Source organism: Triticum aestivum, chromosome 5A (assembly GCF_018294505.1).
Source record: "Triticum aestivum cultivar Chinese Spring chromosome 5A, IWGSC CS RefSeq v2.1, whole genome shotgun sequence".
NCBI classification, from domain to species: Eukaryota; Viridiplantae; Streptophyta; class Magnoliopsida; order Poales; family Poaceae; genus Triticum; species Triticum aestivum.
The window spans coordinates 20,622,042-20,635,422 of record NC_057806.1 but is presented as its reverse complement, the minus strand read 5'-3'; the positions used below and the strand labels follow the sequence as shown (position 1 = coordinate 20,635,422).

The 13,381-nt window shown below is 44.9% G+C and overlaps 1 protein-coding gene across 1 annotated transcript; it reads right to left on the bottom strand.

The window, feature by feature from the left end:
- Nucleotides 1-8,181: 8,181 nt before the first annotated feature.
- LOC123102046 (uncharacterized) lies at nucleotides 8,182-12,430 on the bottom strand. The gene is made up of 7 exons (XM_044523318.1): nucleotides 12,424-12,430; nucleotides 11,938-12,016; nucleotides 11,624-11,754; nucleotides 10,852-10,980; nucleotides 10,177-10,287; nucleotides 9,434-9,492; nucleotides 8,182-8,604 (listed from the first exon to the last, which is right to left on the bottom strand). The coding sequence occupies exons 2-6, from the start codon at nucleotides 12,008-12,010 to the stop codon at nucleotides 9,463-9,465; spliced, it is 474 nt and encodes a 157-aa protein (XP_044379253.1). The 5' UTR covers nucleotides 12,011-12,016; nucleotides 12,424-12,430; the 3' UTR covers nucleotides 8,182-8,604; nucleotides 9,434-9,462.
- Nucleotides 12,431-13,381: the final 951 nt, after the last annotated feature.

Sequence of the window (13,381 nt, the reverse complement as noted above, 5' to 3'; positions counted from 1 at the left end):
TGTCTCCCTGGCAGCGCTTTCTTTAAAGCCATTAAGCTAGGCATATAGTGCTCAAGTAGTGAATCCACCCGGATCCCAAGGTATATCAAAGTCAATTTTAATTAACAATGATTTGTAATTTAGTAGTGAGAACAAAGCAACATATATCAAGCAATGACGAAGTCTAACTCTCTTCCTATGCATCGGCATGTCATAAAAGAACAATTCATGCACACCTAGTAAAGGCCAATGCATAGTATAAACAGTTTCTTGCAACTTTATCATATTGGAAACATAGAGAGGTGGAGATATAGTTCCTCTCTCATAATAATTGCAAGTAGGAGCAGCAAGCACATGCATATTATATTCATCAAAATCATCATGTGCAATGGTAAAAGGCAACCCATCAATATAATCCTTAATAAGTGCAAACTTCTCCGATATAGTGTAGTCGGGAGAATTCAAAAAGATAATAGGACTATCATGTGTGGGTGCAATAGCAACAATTTCATGTTTAACATAAGGAACTATAGCAAGTTCGTCTCCATAGGCATAATTCATATTGGCATCTTGGCCACAAGCATAGCAAGCATCATCAAAAAGAGATATTTCAAGAGAATCAACGGGATCATAACAATCATCATAGCAATCATCCTCCGGTAAGCACGAAGGGAAATTAAACAATGTATGAGTTGAAGAGTTACTCTCATTAGAAGGTGGGAACGGGTAGCTAATCCGTTCTTCCTCCTTTTGTTCTTCGCTCTTCTCATCATCTTTTTCATCCAATGAGCTCACAGTTTCATAAATTTCTTCTTCCATAGACTCCTGCAAAATATTAGTCTCTTCTTGGACAATGGAGTAGTACTCAATATATGGTTCAACATAGGCATTAGAAGCATAATTATCATCGCAATATTTAAATATGGCAAAATTTTCAGATTTGTAAAGAGTAGCATCATACTTTTCAATCAAAGAAGCAATTTCATAAGCACCCTTAAAAGCAACAAATTCTTCAATTTGTTGAACATCATAGTAACTATGAACACCCTTAGCATAAGAGGATACAATTCCATTATCACTAAACAAACATTGGTAGGGAAGGTGTTTCTTAGGGTCTTCAGAACAACAAGTATAATCATATATTTCACATAAATTCCAAGCATAGCATTGCAAACGATGAATTTGATCCAATAAAGTTTTCCCTTTTTCAGATATTCGGTGTCACACAAAACAAGCATGCTCATCTAAAGATTTGCCCTCAACTAAGCTAGTTGGGGTTTCAGCACGAGCACATAGGGATCGAAGATGATCCAAGTAATAGGCTTCAGCAGTGTGATAGATTTTGATTAGTTCTTCAACCATTGGTTCAGTAGGTACAACTAATTTTTTTTGGTATTTTGCGTTTCCTACCCATAACTAAAGATAGAAAACAACTAAGAACAGCAAATAAAAATTACTTAGTGATAAAGCAAACAAGCACACACGAGAATATTCACCCCACGCAATTGCTCCCCGGCAACGGCGCCAGAAAAAGGTCTTGATAACCCACAAGTATAGGGGATCGCAACAGTTTTCGATAAGTAAGAGTGTCGAACCCAACGAGGAGCTAAAGGTAGAACAAATATTCCCTCAAGTTCTATCGACCACCGATACAACTCTACGCACGCTTGACATTCGCTTTACCTAGAACAAGTATGAAACTAGAGGTACTTTGTAGGTGTTGTTGGATAGGTTTGCAAGATAATAAAGAGCAAGTAAATAAAAGGTAGGTGCTGTTTAGGTTAAGAACCAATAAAGTAAATATAGCGAGTGTGGAAAAGCGGTGCTAGTAGTTGTGAAATTGCCCCTAAGCAATTAACTACTTTACTAGACCGATAGCAAGTATTATGTGGGAGAGGCTACTGCTAGCATGCCATCCCTGACTTGGAATTCTATGCACTTATGATTGAAACTATTAGCAAGCATCCGCAACTACTAATGTTCATTAAGGTAAAACCCAACCATAGCATTAAGATATATTGGTCCCCCTTCAATCCCGTATGCATCAATTTCTATGCTAGGTTGAAGCTTCTGTCACTCTTGCCCTCCAATACATAGTCCTATCAACATACAACTAACCCTATGGTGTGATCCAGGCGTGCAATCATATGATGGGCACCAAAGGACAGCAACATAACCACAAGCAAATTAAATCAATCATAGCAATTCATCAACCACCAATAGGACGACGAAAATCTACTCAGACATCATAGGATGGCAACACATCATTGGATAATAATATGAAGCATAAAGCACCATGTTCAAGTAGAGGGTACAGCGGGTTGCGGGAGAGTGGACCGCTGTAGATAGAGGGGGGAAGGTGATGGAGATGTTGGTAAAGATGGCGGAGGTGTTGGTGTAGATCGTGGTGATGTATCAAAAATTATAGATACGACGGAGACGTATCAATCGCACCGCACCGGAGTTGGAGGCAGCCGAAACCCTAGCCGCGGGGAGGGGTCGCGCGCGAGTGCTTGCCACCACGAGGAGCGGATCTGGCCGGAGGGAAGGAAGCACCGACGTGAGGAGAGCTCGTGGGTGTGCAGTTCCGGCGGCGGCTACCGGAAGTAGTCGGAATCGCCCGTCGTTGTTGGTGGCGGCGAGGGTTCGCGGGAGGAAGAGGAGAAAATGAGAGAGCGATGGAGGTTGTTCGCTAGGCTAGGTTGGTTGTCTCGCTGGGCTGGGTGGGCTGGGTTAGTTGTAGCGCTTTTCGTGACCCGCGCTACGACTACGTTTCTATTACTAGCGCTGCCCAACAAACCCATGCTACTACTATGACCTGTCTGCAGGACACGATTGGGATATTTACTAGTAGAGTGATTTTTTATCCACGTGCTACGAGTAATATTTACTAGTAGCGCGGGTCAATATAGTTCACTACTACTAAGTAGCAGTACCGCGGGTCAATATAACGCGCTACTAATAAGTGGCTGTGTATAAGCTTTTTTCCTAATAGTGAGGGCTGGGACGAGGTGCTCGTGGAAGTGGAGAGCTGCAACGCGGCGGAGGAGGCCATCGCGTCGGAGTGCTGCGGCGGCGGCGGCAGCGGAAGTGCGTGTGCGGGCAAAACCCTAGGTCGGATTGACCCGCTCTGATACCAAGTCAAAAGGAATTATTTGCTGTGGTTAGCCTCAACCGGCTGGCATCTCTTTATATTGATAGATCAACTTGTACAACAAGGAAATGCAACGGGTATACAACACGTACACATATATATAGAAAATGCAGCTCTAACACTTTTTACTGTATCAGTTCAGTTCACTTTCTACGATGATTATTAAACTTCCTGCACCGTGGAAAATTTTCTGAAAATTAGGGATGTAAGTGGGCGTATCTACGATGCCCATAACCGTCTACAAAGGGGAAAATAAACTAATCAATGTGGACATGCATGGATTTCGCAGACGTGTCCACTAACATGCATCTCGTTGGCAATGTATCAAATTGCAGTTCTCGATACCCCGCAAAAAAAGTAGTTTTCAAACCATACATTATGATTTTATTTGGAAAAAGATGGAACCAGAAATAAATTACATAACTGCCATTAGTAATGCATCAGTCTCCTGAAGGAAAAACTGAGACAAGAAATTGGCATTTACACACAATACTTCACTCACAGTCTGTGGCATGACATACAAATTATTTCATGGTTATGGATTTCTAGCCAGTACATTACAATTTTATATCATACCTGGCGAGACGGGTCGGCCCGGCACGGCACGGCACGGCCTGTGCTAATCGTGCCTGGCTCGGCACGGCCCGCCGTGGCACGTTTAATAGCCGGGCCGTGCCGTGCCGGCCCACGGGCGCAGCTCCTTGGCCCAGGCACGGCCTGATTAGTAAACAGGCCGGCCCGATGGCCCGTTTAGCACGCTGGGCTGCATATTTTCACCCTGTTGGGCTGATTCTTAGGCCTATTGGGCTTAAAAAAATCTGAAATATATATAAAAAATTAAACGGGCCGTGCCGTGCCAGCCCGCGTGCCCAGGCTCCAGGCCCAGGCACGGCCCAAGGCGTGCCGCGTGCCAGGCACGGCCCGTTTAGCCCGTGCCGTGTCTGGCCCATGGCGGGCCGTGCCGGCGTGCTTGCGGGCTGACCTGTTTGGCCCGGCCCATTTGGCCAGCTATATTTTATATGTGCATCTTGGAGCCACAACTCGCATGCATACGTGCAGAGACGAATGAAAACTTGCAATGAACAATATTAGAAAGGTTAAAAGAAAGCTTAAACATTTGATAACCAAAGGCAAATGACTTTGAATTCTATAGTAGGATGCAAAAAAAGAAGAAGATTCATGCATTGGGTTTTTTCCGGTGATTGTACATTGATGGAAAAGAGAGAGCCTACATATGCAAATTAAACTTTTTTATGATATTTAAGGGATCTAACAAGCAGTCAACATGAAAAATGAAAGGTGCAAATAGATTAATTAATAGACACATATAACCCGAAGCATATAATAGAAACCAATGTGTTCTCAAGATAAATATCAACCTCTAGCCTTCTATAGTGATTAGGGTGGTGAAATTTCACCAAAACTGACAATTCCGCATCGGAGTAAACTCAGTTTTTTTTTTGAGAAAAAAATAAACCCAGTTTTTCTTTCAGAATATCTTTTTTTTTTTAGAATCTCTTTCAGAATATCTGAGGCCCTCGAGGTCTCAAATTGAAAGTTTTAACGGACGAGGCCGGGCCTGCTCGTCTGCATGGGCACGCGACATGGGGGCGATACACCGCATCAGAATTCTGCGTTACCATCGAGACGCAGGAGAGACAGAAACGAGATCCTCAATCTGCTGTCCTCCAGCAGCCGCCGCCGCCGCCGCCGAGCGAGATGTCGGAGCTACCGTCGTCGTCGCCCTCCACGCAAGCCAAGCTCGTCTCCCACCCTTCTTCTTCCTGCACACGGACACGTCGGGACTGGACGAACCTCGACGACGGGCCGGCGGGGCTGATCGCCGAGCGCCTCCTCGCCAACGACGTCGCCGACTACGTCTGCTTCCGCGCGGTCTGCCGCCCGTGGCGGCTCTGCTCCACTGACCCGCGCGAGCACGGCGTCCTGGACTGCCGCTTCCACCCGCGCCAGTGGATCATGCTCAGGGGCACGGGACACCGCGGGCGCCACTGCCTCATCAACTCCTCCACCGGCTGCTCGAGGGTCGAGGCACGTGGACCTGCCGGAGCTCGACGGGCACGACGTGTTCGGCCCCACCATGGAGGGCCTCCTCGTCCTCCTCCACAGGGGGACATGGGCAGTCCGGCTGCTCAACCCGCTCACCCGCCAGGCGGCCGACCTCCCGCCGGCCACCACCCTCCCAAACCAGAACCCGAGGGATCCCAAGACACCAAGGAAAGCGTTGCACGTGTCAGGCGCTGGCCTTGCCGATGACAGCACCGTCGCGGTCGATTTCGATTTGTATGGAATACTTGCCGTCGCCAAGCCAGGCAACGGCCACTGGACGACGGTGGTCCGTCGTTGCCCATACTTCTTGCAGTCCCTGTCTTTCGCCGACCGCTTCTATGGCCTCACCCACAAGGCGGTGATGGTGTTGGAGACTAGTGCAAGCCAACCGCCGCGGCTGGTCATCGCCGCCGACCTGCCTACATCATTAGACAGGACAAGGAATTGTGATTTCCATCTCATGGACAACGGCGGGGAGCTCCTATTCGTGTACCGAGGGCAAGGCAACAATGACAATAATGAAGATACGAAATACGAGGTGTACCGGGTCGACTTGGATTCGAGGAAGATGGTGCCCATCCACGGGCTCGGTGGATGCCCTATCTGTCACACCTTCGGTGTTCCCCTCCATTGGCGCCGACGCAATCTACTTTGGGATTTGATATGAAGACTCCAGGTATGCAGGACAATAGCCCAATTAATGTCATGGATGGAACCTCTGAGCCTCGTCGATCCGAATACAGCGTCGATGGCATGCCACTTCATGAGCCCCTAGGTCTGGACGACTATCTATCATGGTGCGTCACGTGCTATCGTCACTATCCCTACTCATGTGTTCCCTGTTCAGAATTTGCACCAGGAGATATATTTGCCTTCGCTTAACTATTTTGTTAAGGAAAAATGAAAAGACTTGTAAGAATCATTCAACCTGTCTACTATGATCATTTGTCTATATGAACCATCTGGAACTCACCATGCATGAATTTAAATACCAAGGACACTGTTTATTTCACAAAACTAGTGCGCTTGTTGATTTAATTTCTGTCGTTGAACTACCATAACTTATTTGCAGCCTAGCGTAGTTAATTGTCGATTTATTCACTTTGTTGAACTGTAATCTGATATGCTGTGGCAGCGTAATGTACTTGTGGATTTGGTTTCTGTCGCTGAACTATCATGTGTGTTATGGAATTTTATCCTTGGGAGGAACCGTTTGTGTTACGTATTGAGTTGTTGGGTGGTCCCCTATTTAGACAGGTCATGTGAACTTAGAAGTCTTCGATTCTTTCCAGAAGAACAATTCCTGTCTGTACTGTTGAAGGCTAATTGTTGCTGATTCTCCAAAAGAACAATTCCTATCAGCACTGTGTTCATACGCCATTCCTAACATCAAGAGATCATTTATGTGATATTAATCAACCTCAAAATGCATGACTACATACCCGGCAGGGCAACACCGACCATTAATCATCATTGTCATTCCAGAGGAATCGTCCCGGCCCCAGCAAGGAATTCAAGATAGAACCGCCCCCCTCATTCTTTCCCCTACCTAGCTTGGTCTATGCTCCCGTGCAAGAACAAAACAAGAGGAAGCAGACTCACTCGCCAAGTCGCACGCGCATCCCGCATGCAGACACCTCACTACCTCTTGTATATATAATGAAGAGATGACGTACGGCAAGGTGGAGAGAAGAGGCTCTAGAAGGCTGCGGCCAGCTCTACGGTCTATGGCCAAAGGAAAGGCCGTGCAAGCCGCGGATCGATGAGGTGGCGCGATCCAAACTCTCCCTCCCTTCCTGCTGTGCTGCCTGATGGGCATCATCCGTAGGCTCCCATCTATTAATCACCGAGTGAAAGATGGAGCGCCAATTCTGCATGCTGATTGGCTCAACCCCTGCCTGCCTCCTTAATTACCCACGCATGCATGGGCGGCTGGCATTAATAAAAGTGGGTGTAAAACTAAACTAGATGCCCGTCTCCATGTCATGTTTGACCAAGCCCGGCATCAAATTCGTACCGCCACGCTACAATTTGGCGGCATAAAAAGGCCCGAATAAACCAAATCAAATCCCTTGTTTTCCCTTCAGCAAAAAAATAAAAATAAAATCATCTTAGTCTGGGCGTGGCACCTCTCGAGAATCACCGTCCGAAATATGCATGCTAGTCTGAGCGCCAATTTTGCATGCTGATTGTGCTCATAAACTGATTCATTCATGCGCTTCAAAAACAAATACACCCAAACAAAATCTTCAGGGCTACAAAAGGCTCTAGACCAGAACAAATTCCGCCACCGGCCCTCTCTTGGGAACTCAGAAAGATTAACTTATTTTTGCCGCACACAGACACAGTCCTCTCTTGGGAATCAGAAAGCAGACGGTCCAATCAGCGGCATGTTAAAAAATTACATCAGATTGTTTGGAGCTCACAAAATGCTCTCCAAAGAAAGAAGCATTATTTTTCAAATCCCAAAACACATACACCCCTCCTGTAGACATCATGTCAACAAGACAACTTCTTCCGTCTCAAAATTCTTGTGCTGGATTTGTCTAGATATGGATGTATCTAAAACATGGCTAGATACATCCGTATCTAGACAAATCTAAGACAAGAATTTTGAGACGGAGGTAATACCATGAAGGATTTCTCAGAGATAACTCCTTTCTTTCTAAACGACAGCTACTACAAGAGACAAATCTTCAGGACCCTAGGCCCCTGCTTTATCATGAAAGCAAAAATGCTCTAAACCAAAAGGAAATTCACTCCCATTATACAAGCAGCATCCAAACCCAACGCTAAAGGATTACAAAAAAAAAAGGGTAAAATAAGTGACTTCTCATTATGTATGGTCCGGAAAACTACAGAACAAGGGACTTCTCATTATGTATGCGTACAAAACAGCACCTAGGATCCGTAGCAAGTTCACTATTGTAGTAAGTAAACGAAACTGAGGGAATTTTTTGCATCACGTATGGATCTATACATCATACAATAGCAGCAGTAGTACTAGTGGATTAGATTATAAATGACCAAACTTTCTCTTGGCCAGTATACTTGCTCAAGTGATCAGATCAGAAATGGTATAAATTAACAGAGCACCAAATTTCAAAATTCAACAACATAGCAAGTTTAGGTGGTTTGAACAAGCAGTCAAACTACCGGAACAAGGCACTGAACCTCAGAGTCAAATCAAAAGCAACAGATGAGGAACTAGCAGGGTAAAGAACAAGCAAAAGACTTTCATTACCTCATGCGGACCACGTCAAGGTCCTTGCCCAGGAGCAGAAGGCTGTTTACAGTCTGTATCTTGAGTTTGCAATCCAGGCCCTAAGGCTACAAAGGCAGAATAACTTGGCAGCATTATCATCAAGGGATCTCCGGTAGGTAAGCTTCACAAATCATTCATCCTGTAAGAATTTTTACGTTCACAAGAAGATTTCAGAACAAAGCGAAGAAAAACATGAACTTCATGCAAAATAGGTGTGTACAAACTCAAGAAGATGCATTATTGTTTATTTGTTAAAGCAACTGCCCCAACAGCCATCTATTTTCTAACAACTACAGTAAACTTCATAAATCCAACTACACCAATCATTCTCATTCAGCCATCTATTTAAACTCAGTCAAGCAAGCAAATCGCGAAACTAAGCCTACAAAAGTTGAAATCTGAGACAACAGGCAGAGCAAAGTGGTCAGTGCTCGACTCTGCTTGACATTACTACCATGTTGGTTAGTGCAACATAATATAACCTTGCAGATAAGAGCAGACCATAGATAGGAGCAGGATTATTCTTGAAGATGGCCAACCCAGGCTCACATCTTTTGAGAAGATCCAATCCAAGACTATGGATGAATGTAGTCTCAGGAAAACATATAACAACACATCATTTTCCATATCCACAATGCTGAATAACTAGTAGTCTATCTGTATCTCAAACGAGTAGCAGGTCACCATAAAACACCCACCTTAGTAAATTCCGTGTTTTCTCAGCCGAGCATATACATCGGAAACATATTCGACTACAGAAACGCACCCGTGATATTTAAGACCAGATAGTAACAGTGCATTTTAATACCACCTCAATTGTTACTAAATTGTTTTAGTGATTCAGGTGGTGACTCTCTCTTCCCCCATGTTAATTACCTTAAAAATGTGTTTAATGAGAGCAAAGACATGCTTTTAGTAAGTAATTATCACTAGAACGCATCATCTCAAGAACAAGAGTTAAAGACAACCTTTAAGTCGCAACCACGCACGCATCATCTCATGAGATAAAATTGAACCTGTCAACATTCTGCGAGAACAAGAACTTATTAGATATTGACAAAGTCATAGCAACATGTTCAGACTTCATCAGGTTCGAACAATAAAAGATGCAGATGATGAGACAGTGATTCTTCAAGTAACATGAGAAGATACATTGATGAAGCACAAAATTAATGTTTTTGCTCATTAGCTTCCTTTAGGAAGTTCGTAGCCCAGAATATCTTCAAATAATCCATGTAATTCATATCTTTTTTGAGAACACGAAAGAAACAGTGTACCAATTCAGTTGAAACAGGGCTATTTTAACTGTTTCTATTAATTTTAAACTGGAAGCTACTAATTCTGACATTGTTATTTCTTTACAGGGATAATGTTGACACTATGAAGCAGAAAAGTAGGCAGGACAGATGGTATACACTAAGCTTCTGAATCTCGACTCAGCTGAAAAAAGCATGTGCATGTAGATGACGACTGTGTGCTTCACTTCTGCTTTTAAACCCAAAGGCACATATGAGAACCAGTGTCACTCAACACCATGCTATAGTCTCAGAACAAATATATTTGAGCCCTGATTATTGAACCATTAACTAGAGTAGCTATTGATAAGTTCCTTCAGTAATTGCAGTGCTTAACTAATCAGCCTACTGCATCGAAAAAGGGACTGAAATTATAGCAATGAACATAATAATCTGAGATTAGCAACAGTAGTTACCCTCTTTTCTCTAGCCAAGTAAACATGCCCGAACTTGCCCCTCCGAACTGCTTTCCCAACGTTAAAGTCAAAAAACACCCACCAGTTCTCCTCCTGAGAATGCTGCGAAACCTACAGAGAGGAAACAAAAGGACACCATTAGTGGATACTCGTGGACCTCAAGAAGCCGAGGTTGATCAAACAGTATAATACACACAAGATGCATCTTCTAACCCTGCAAACCATCATAAGAAGCTGATAATTTAAGGTTGCTCAGATCGAGAGGAGAGCTAGGCACATTAAATACCAATCAGGTGGCACGACGACCCTTAATTGATGGGTGTGTTTACTTTACTGAGCCCAAAATATAATTTCAACCAAACAAGAAGAAAATAGGATGCTTTGGTGCTGCTGGTGCTAGCAGAGTACTAGTAATGCTTAACTGTGATAGCTAAAACTAGTAGCTGTTTGTAAGCGATCAAGTTGTTCAAGCTACCAATATAGTGAATTGGGATGTGCTAGTAGCTCACTAGTATCCATTGTGCTGATGTTTCACTGTGCTCCCCATTTTTGGATTCAAACAAACCATGGGCAAATCCATATATATGCAACCATGTAAATGATGGCTGCTAAAACAATCGCATCCTACCAAGAGACTAACAAGTGAGTGGGCGGAGGGAGGCAGAGGGAGGCTACCTGGAGGGAGTAATTACCGGCGGACAGTAGGGACCATGTGATGTGTGCCATCAAGGTCAGGCTCGAGCTCAGGTCCTCATACTCCTCGGCGTCGTCATCATCCTCGCGTGCTGCATACATGATAAATGCCTGCAAAGATGCAAATACAAGCAAGCGGTATTCATTTCTTCTGTAATGAAATACAATAATACATACATGATTCTCCTCCCACAATGAATAACCAATCGTGTTTTTTACTATACTAATAAGTAAAGGAAAGTGAGGAATTTTTTGCATCAGAGGACAGCACGTATGGTATGGCTCCATCCATCATACAGTGCCAGTACTACTAGTCTGTTTATACTAGTAATAGAAGAACAAGCAAGGCGTTCATTCATTAATTTGGCATAAAAAATTGCAGCGTGTGGTGGCTAAGGAAGATGACTCGATGGTGCAGCAGTTAGAGGCAAGAGGCATCTCTGACAAAAAAAAAGGGTTCAGGGTAACAGAACTATGTGCATGCATACTAGTAGTGTTTTGCATACACTGAAAATTATACATATCCATTGGAAGGGTCTAGCTCTGAATGTTCTGTCCAGAAAAACAGCTCTGATGGAAATATGAAAATGCAGCAATTTATACTGCTAATCAGTGGCTTTTCACGATGTACTACTCCCTCCGATTCATAATAAGTATCGGAGGGAGTAGAAAACACACGCCCAAGGACCATGGCATCCGAGCACCAGTTTCATTGTAGCACACATGTATTCATGAGAAAAGGCGAGATCTTTACCGATATTGAGCGAGGATCCCATCTGGGTAGGACGAATGGTCTGACAAAACCCACGCCAGCTCTCAACCCCGTCGCCAAGGGAGCGCCTCCTCCCGAAGTCCGGCGAGAAGGATCTCCCATATGGCGCATATCTGCAGGACAATTCACGGAAGCATATTATCCTTTCAGTTCCTCACCCATATCTCCTAGGCGGGTTACATAATTCATGAAACCATGGGCAAATACATATATACACAGCCATGTAAATGGTAGCTACTAGAACAATCGCATCCTACTGAGAGACTAGCAAGTGAGTGGGCGGAGGGAGGTGCTACCTGCAGGCAGCAGCAGGGACCACGCCGGTCGGGCTAGAGCTCGGGTCCTCGTCCTCCTCGGCGTCGTCATCATCCTCGCCTGCAAAGAAAGAAAATACAAGCAATCATCAGTGTTTATTTCTTCTCTGGTGTTGAAATAGATACAAGATCCTCCTCCCGTATTTATTCCCTAATGAAATGGTGAAATGCTTGAACACAGGGGTGCATGTATGGTTTAAAACTAAAAATTACAAAACTGCAGCTGTTCGTAAGTCATTTTGTGACGACAAATCATCCGTAGTCTAAACCGATCCGGGTTCACTGTATGGACGATTTTAGTTGATTAAAACATGGCTGTTATGTTTAGCGGGTAAACTGTAAGAAAGGTTGTTGATTTGGTCTCAAAGTTTTTTATGTTCCTAGTATAAAGATGGTGATGCGTCTATCCATGTCCACCTACGGGTCACACATATGGAGGAATCTGCCAGACAAGGAGATCAATCAAACATTGAGGCTCGGCTCGACACATGGACATGGACGGGGAAGAGGAAGGGCGGAGCAGACCTTGGAGTCCTCGAGGCCATGCTGGACCGGCGGCTGCAGGATGCGCCGGCCGGTTCCTGGATCCTACGGCGGCCTCCTGGTGCTAGGTCGCCATGGCGGGTGCTAGGGTTTCGGGCTCCTCCTGCCATGGAGGAGGAGACGAATCCGCCGGATGGGGAGGCCGTCGCCGTGGATGGAGGAGTCGGCACCCGATGGGGAGGTTGATCCGCGACCAGCAGCCGCGATGAAGGGGAGGGGAGACTCCGGTGGCCGGAGATGTGGTGGTTGGCGGCGGCGGCGATTTGGAGGTGGAGTTGGGTGGGAAGCGGAGCAAGAGGTGAAGTGGATGTGAGATTTCTTTTGAGGTTCTTTTCACCTTCTCCCTCTTTCCCACGCATCGCTTTCTTTCCATTGGTCAAAAATATGATCCCACGGATCGCCCCCTCTGTAATCCATCCCAGCCGCTCAACTCTTAGGGCTTGTTCGGTTTCAATTTGTTCGGTTGCAATAAAATTGAAGGAAAATGAAGTGGATTGGAATGGATTAAATCTCAGACAAGTCAAAACTTATCCAATCCCCTCCAAACCTCTTCAATCCCCTCCAGGAGAGGTTTAACCGAACAAGGCCTTAGCAATCCGACGGCTCGTTTCTAGTCAATCACACATGGATCATTTTCCTTTGTTGCTTTCTTAGTCAATCTCATAATTAATACGGTCTCATAGATCGATGCTTTTCCATTAGTCCACCGCGCCTCCCATGGATCTGACCCTTCGGAACCGATCCCAGCCGTCCGACACCTACCCATTCGGCGGCCTGCGGCGTCCGAAAAAAAAAACAATGGTTTGCTCGAACTCGATGGTTTGTTCCACTCTTTTCCTCTCGTTTATTCTTCTCTTTAGCTGCTTGCTTGGTTAGTCACATG